This window comes from Acomys minous (assembly GCF_964271855.1).
Source record: "Acomys minous genome assembly, chromosome: 16".
NCBI classification, from domain to species: Eukaryota; Metazoa; Chordata; class Mammalia; order Rodentia; family Muridae; genus Acomys; species Acomys minous.
In genome coordinates this window covers 84,240,250-84,247,421 of record NC_140498.1, presented here as the reverse complement: position 1 = coordinate 84,247,421, position 7,172 = coordinate 84,240,250, and the positions used below count along the sequence as shown (strand labels likewise).

At 49.7% G+C, this 7,172-nt stretch overlaps 1 protein-coding gene and 1 pseudogene across 4 annotated transcripts in view; one reads left to right on the top strand and one right to left on the bottom strand.

Annotated features, from left to right (window-relative positions):
* The window catches only part of DNAH10 (dynein axonemal heavy chain 10), a 117,579-nt gene that overhangs the window by 42,284 nt on the left and 68,123 nt on the right, over positions 1–7,172 (top strand). For all 3 annotated transcript variants that reach the window (XM_084761997.1, XM_084761998.1, XM_084761996.1), the window contains exons 26-28: positions 1,011–1,164; positions 2,606–2,839; positions 6,185–6,307. In XM_084761997.1, the coding sequence (XP_084618123.1) occupies positions 1,011–1,164; positions 2,606–2,839; positions 6,185–6,307 (511 nt within the window). The remainder of the gene's footprint in view (positions 1–1,010; positions 1,165–2,605; positions 2,840–6,184; positions 6,308–7,172) is intronic.
* Positions 3,110–3,575, bottom strand: LOC311586759 (small ribosomal subunit protein eS12-like; annotated as a pseudogene). The gene has a single exon. The product of its transcript is annotated as a small ribosomal subunit protein eS12-like (transcript).

Here is a 7,172-nt window from a genome sequence, read left to right as displayed (position 1 = left end):
AACAGGAGCTTACACATAAGCTGGCGGCAGGAGCTGATGCAGAGGCCGTGGAGGGGTGCTGCTTTCTGGCTTGCTCCCCTTTGTTTGCTCAGTCTACTTGCTTGTCTTTTCTCTCTCTCTCTCTCTCTCTCTCCCTCCCTCCCTCCGCCTCTCTCCCTCTCCCTGTCTCCCTCCCCCTTTCCTTCTCCCCCACTCTCCCTCCAGGGTTTCTCAGCTTTGGCTGTCCTGGACTTCCTTTGTAGACCAGGCTGGCCTCTGTCCCCCTGAGTGCCGGGATTATAGGGGTGTGCCACTGCGACCGACTTTCAGCCTGCTTTCTTTCTTTCTTTCTTTCTTTTTTTTTTTTTTTTTTTTTTTTTTTTTTTGGTTTTTCGAGACAGGGTCTCTCTAGACTCACTTTGTAGACCAGGCTGGCTTTGAACTCACAGCGATCCGCCTGCCTCTGCCTCCCAAGTGCTGGGATTAAAGGCGTGCGCCACCACCGCCCGGCCCTCAGCCTGCTTTCTTACAGAACCCAGGACCACCAGCTTAGGGTTGACACCACCCACAGTGGACTGGATCCTCTTCCATCAATCACTAACTGAGAAAATGCCTTACAGCTGGCTCTCATGAAGGCATTTTCTCAACTGAGGCTTCTTCCTCTCTGAGGACTCTCTGGTTTGGTTTAGTTCACACACACAAAACCAGACAGTACAGTGCTGCAAAACAAATAAAAGGAACTGGACACGACACTCTCTATGCCTGTCATCTCAGCGCTCGGGAGGCTGAGACAGGAGGATGGAAAGTTCCATGCTAGCCTGGGCCATATATCTAGAGGCACATTGCCCCAAAACAAAAAAGGGGGGAAAATGGAAATAAGTGAATTAGTCTACAAAGCAAGTCCAGGAAGAAGTCGGGAGTATAATTCCAGGCTTTCCTGTGTCAGCGCTCTCACCTGTGACTTCAGTGGGGACGGTGCCTGTGTCTGTGGTGTCCAGGTGATGCGTGTTAAGGGTCCTATGCTTTTCCAGACACTGGAAAGAACTCATGGAGAAAACGGGCGTGTTCTTTGAGATGACAGAGACCTTTACGCTGGAGAACATGTTCGCCATGGAACTGCACAGTCACACAGAAGTGCTCAATGAAATTGTCACCGCAGCTGTCAAGGAGGTCGCCATCGAGAAGGTGAGGGAGAAGAGCCTTCCATGTCAGTTCTGCAGGTGGATCTAGGGCCTCGCACGCGCTAGGCGGGAGCTCTGCCCCTGAGCCGCCACTCTTAAGTCTTTGGTTTCTCAGGATGGGTTTTTAGCATGTAGCTGAGGCTAGCCTTGAACTTGTGATCTTCCTGCCTTAGTTGTTGCTATTGTCCTACTGAAAGTTGCTCCCTACTGAAGATGCCACACAAGATCAAAGTGTGTAACATGAGCATAGGAAGATGCCACGGGAGCCCATTTTATACAACTAATACAAGCTGGCAAAAAGCTAAAAAATGGAGCCGGGCGTGGTGGCGCATGCCTTTAATCCCAGCACTCAGGAGGCAGAGGCAGGTGGATCCCTGTGAGTTCCAGGCCAGTCTGGTCTACAAAGCGAGTCCAGGACAGCCAGGGATACACACAGAGAAACCTTGTCTTGGAAAAAACAAAACAACAACAACAAAAAGCTAAAAAAATGCATGAACATATGACACGTGTGGACATATCCATAGATATATGCACAAAACACATGTACATGCAATACATGTGTACATATTCACATATGTACCTTTAAACACACACACACACATACACACACACACACACACAATATGTATAGATATTGTCTTAGCTACATTTCTCACCACTGTGACAAAATACCTCTACAAAAGCCGCTTAAGGAAGGAAGTGTTTATTCTGGCTCACAGTCTGAGGGTTCACAGTCCATCATGGAGGAGGAGGCATAGTGACAGGAGCGTGAGGCAGCTGGTCACATGGCAACCACAGTCAGGAAAGCAGAGAGAGATGAATGCTGGCCCAGCTTGCTTTCCCGCCCCCCCACCCAGCCTAGGGAATGGTGCCGCCCACCGTGGGTGGGTCTTTCCAACTGAACCTAATCAAGATGATCCCTCAAAGGCATGCCCAGGGGCCTGTCTCACTGGAGAATAAATCACACATGCATGTAAACATCTACATACAGACATACCCATGAGTACAAATCAGTGTGGTTCCTTCAGAGAATGGAATCACGGAGGGCCTAGCGTCGTGTACTCAGGCTTCCTTGCTCAGCAGCGGGGTGAGCACAGGGCAAGACCCTCTGGTTACACAGGGAGCTGCGGAGCTGAGACCCCAGTTCTGGCACTCAGCGGCACACCTGGCACACCATGTGTCCTCTCTGAGCCTATCTCTGCATACTAATCCCTTTTTTGGGAAGGGGTCAGATGAGATCCCACATGTAACATGTAACGTGCTTGTTGGCAGAGCATGAGTGGGGTAGGCGGGAAACACTGCTGCTGCGGAGAATCCCAAATTCTCAGACGATTAGGCTGGGATGGCGGGTTGAGTTGCCGACACACCGGGGAGGAGGCTGCTGGGTCAGGGTCTTCTCGCTCTCCCACATGGGGGTCCAAATGCCGCTTTTCTCCCGCTGCCAGGCTGTGAAGGAAATCCTGGACACCTGGGAGAACATGAAGTTCACCGTGGTCAAGTACTACAAAGGCACGCAGGAGCGAGGCTACATCTTGGGGTCCGTGGATGACATCATCCAGTGCTTGGATGACAACACCGTCAACCTGCAGAGCATCTCCGGGAGCAGATTCGTGGGGCCTTTTCTGCAAACTGTCCATAAGTGGGAGAAGACACTGTCTCTGATAGGGGAGGTCATCGAGGTGAGGGCACGGAAGATGGAAAGTGTGCTGCCAGTACTCGTGGGAACTTTGTATATGGGAACGGGAATTTTCTATGTGCTTAGAAATGAACCAGTATTTCGTGGCACAGCTGGTGGTGGTGGTGGCAGTGGTGTGTGTGTGTGTGTGTGTGTGTGTGTGTGTGTGTGTGTTTCAGGGACTTGAACCTAGGTAAGTTCTGTACCACTGAGCTATTTCTCCAGCCCTCTTTATTATGATTTAAAATAATTTTTGAGCCAAAAATTTATCCATTCATTTCTTACGTTTGAAATCCTCCTCAATGACATCCGTGGCCTGAAATACTTTGTCATAGTGCTTACCCACTGCACAACTGCAACCGCAACCAGCCACTTTCCGTGGCTTCCCCTCTCCATCGACTTTACAGAGGCCTACGCAGCCCCCAGTTTCTTGTTGTCACTGACCTTAATCGGGTTGGTCTGGTGCTCGGCACACGGCGCCTCCACCAGCTTGACGTACCTGGCCTCTTCGCACTTGGATGCCAGCACACGAAGGTGGCCTGGCGCTTGTCTGAGGCTTTGGCAGCTTCTCATAGGCCACGTGCCAGGCCATCGTGGATGAGGGCAGTCTTCAGCACCTCTTGAAGAGCAGTGTTGACATCCATTACAGCTCCAGCAGCAATGCCTTCCTCGGCCATGGCGGTGGATTACGGATGAGGCTGAATCTTGAACGCACCCGAGCCTCCACCTCCGCGCTACTCGGCGGCAGGCAGGGGAAAGGCGATTTAAGAATTTTTATTGAGATGAATTTGATGTAATATAAAGTTGGCTATTTTGTTATATCTATCTACCTCTATCTATACTGCACACACACACACACACACACACACACACACACACACACACACACGTGCAAGCACACACACAGACACACTTTTTTTGTTTTGTTTTTTTGAGACAGGATTTCTCTATGTAGCCTTGCCTGTCCTGTACTCACTTTATAGACCAGGCTGGCCTTGAACTCAGAGATCCACCTGCCTCTGCCTCCCTAGCATTGGGATTAAAGGTGTGCACCACCACACCTTTTTTTTGTGTGTGTATATTTATATGTGTTTGTATGTGTGTATACAAGTATATGAGGGTACATGTATGTGCATGTGTGTGTACAAGTATATTATAGGACATGTATGTGAACATGTGCATGTGTGTGCACAAAATTATGAGGATATATATATGTGTACATGTGCATATGTGTGCACAAGTATATGAGGCTACATGTATGTGCACATGTGTATCTTTCCTTTTTATTTGGGTTTTTGTTTTGTTTTGTTTTGTTTTGTTTTGTTTGAGACAGGGTCTCTCTGTAGCCTTGGCTGTCCTGGACTCACTTTGTAGACCAGGCTGGCCTCGAACTCACAGCAATCTGCCTGTCTCCGCCTCCTGAGTGCTGGGATTAAAGGCGTGCGCTACCATGCCCAGTTTATTTATTTGTTTTTTTTTTGAGACAAGGTCTCTCTATAGGCCTGGCTGTCCTGGACTCACTTTGTAGACCAGAACTCAGAGATCCACCTGCCTTTGTCTCCTGAGTACTGGGGTTAAAGTCATGTGCCACCAAGCTCCACCTTGGTTTTTTTTTTTTCAAGATAGGGTTTCTCTGTGTAGCCTTGCCTGTCCTAGACTCACTTTGTAGACCAGGCTGGCCTCGAACTCACAGAGATTCACCTGCCTCTGCCTCCTGAGTGCTGGGATTAAAGGTGTGTGCCACCACCACCCAACTCCACCTTGTTTTTTGAGAGGAGGTTTTCCATTGAACTTGAAGCACACTGATTCGCCTGTGAGCTCCAGGCATCCCCCTGTCTCCACCCTCTCAGTGTTGGGGTTACAACATGGGTGCTGGGGAGCTCAGCCCATGTCTTTGTCCTTGAGCAGTGGGCAGTTTCTGGACTGAGCCATCTTACCAGCCAAATAAACCACCATGGAATGTGCAGATCAGGGGCCTTTAGAGCACTTGTGTTGTCCAAACTCGGCCTCCAGTGGGTTCCAACGTTTTCTCAGCACTATAGAAGAAAACCCCCAAACCATCACTTCCCAGCTTCCGGTAACCACTCATTGGCTTTCTAGTTCCATGTCAGCCTACTCTGTAGGTTTCATATGTGTGAAATCACATGCAAGGCTCATGCACATGGTAGCAATCTGCCTTTGCTTTTCTCCTTTTCATGGTTGCCTGCTATACTATGCATGGTTTAGCCATTCACCGCTCCATGGCCCTATTTCCACTGCTCCTACCCGCTGGGTGTTGCGGAAGTGCTGCTGGGAGAGTTTCCTGACCAAGCTATGTATCTGAGTCTCACTTTCCCCTTCTTTGTCATCTGTGTCTGGAGACAGAATGGCTGAGTAGGTGGGGCATGGCTTGTCACGAACACGGGCTTCTGCACTGATCACTGAGGATGACAAAGCTGGCTCCAAGTTCTGAGCCTAATTAGACACGTCCTCCCAGCCCAGGACTGGCATGAGGAGTGCCTTTCTGCTTTCAAGTAAAGCTGTGCCCTCTAGAATGTTTCTTTTTCTTTTTCTTTCTTTCTTTTTTTTTTTAACTTTTTTTTTAAGGTTTATTTATTATTATGTATACAGTGCTCTGTCTGCATGTACACCAGGAGGCCAGAAGAGCACATCAGATCACATTGCAGATGGTCGTGAGCCACCATGTGGTTGCTGGGAATTGAACTCAGGACCTCTGGAAGAGCAGTCGGTGTTCTTAACCACTGAGCCATCTCTCCAGCCCCTCTTTTTCTTGTTTTTGATTTTTGAGACAGAGTTTCTCTGTGTAGTCTTGGCTGTCCTGGACTCACTTTGTAGACCAGGCTGGCCTCGAACTCAGGTCAATCCACCTGCCTCTGCCTCCCGAGTGCTGGGATTAAAGGCGTGCGCCACCATGCCCGGCTCCTCTAGAATGCTTCATTCCCGCACAGGGAACCCCCAACTCTGCAGGATCTATTCTGAGATGTCCCGACAGTGCCCGGACCACAGATAGTGCCAAACCTTGCACGGCGGTTTCCCCAGTACACACATACCTATGGCAGAGTCTAATTGACAAAGCCAGTCCGCTCACAGGCGAGTCACCGTGTCTCAGACCTCCTGACTGTGCCCTCTCTCTGCACACCTGACCCCAGCTAACCAAAAGCCCCTAGGAGGGCTAGGCACTCAGGGTAGAAGAGGTGGTGGCCATGTCTGTGCACACAGGGCCACTGGGCCTGCCAAGTCCTTGCACTGACTGAGCCGACTTGGACGTATCCCAGGTCAGGGAGGGATTTTGCGTGTGTCGCTGGCGTGCCTCATCACCCCATGACTTTGACATATGGTGCGTTTTCAGATCTGGATGCTGGTTCAGAGGAAGTGGATGTACCTGGAGAGCATCTTCATCGGAGGTGACATACGGGCCCAGCTGCCGGAGGAGGCCAAGAAGTTTGACAACATCGACAGGATATTTAAAAGGGCAAGTGACCAGCGTGAGAGTGGACGGCGTCAGCGTGAGAGTGGACGGCGTCAGCGTGAGAGAGGACGGCGTCAGCGTGAGAGTGGATAATGTCATTGTGAAAGTGGTCACTGTCAGCGTGAGAGTGGACAGTGTTGGCGTCAGGGCAAGAGTGGACTGGGCGAGAGTGGAGCGTGTGACCAGATGCTGTGGCATCTCTGTGGACTGGGCCCTGCAGGGGCCGCTTCTGAAGCTCTCTGTCGTCACCTATGACTTTAATTTACTCAGCAAAAATGTCTGCTTATTGATCTAACAGTTGACCATGTGTTGCTCTAGAGTTTTTAGTCCTACATAAACATATATATAAACCCAAGAGCGGTCTACAGTAGGACACCTCCACCAATGTAGTCATCTCTTTTCCATTCACATCTTTGACATATTCTTTTACCCTTTTAAATTAAATTGTGTTTATGTGTGCGCGCACGCATACATGTCTTCCTCCGCTGTCCTATCTCCCACACGCCACACATGCCACAGGCCATGTATGAAGTGAGAAACCAACTTGTGAGAGTCGGTTCTCTCCTTCCACAAGTGGAGCCTGGGCACTGAACGCAAGCTGATGGCATGATGGCAAGCTGATGGCTAGCCTCTGCAGGCTGGGCCGTCCTGCCAGCCCTCTTTTGTGCGTGTCATTCCAGAAATAGCTAAGTTTTTTTTTTTTGTTGTGGTGGTGGTTGTGGGTTATTTTTGTTTGTTTGTTTTTTGTTTTGGCCTGATTTCATACTGATGGACATCTAGACAATTTCATTCTTTTCTTCCCCCGTTCCCTTCCCCCTTTTCCCATCCTTTTTGGCGTCAAATTACCACTAGGTGAATATCCTGTGTG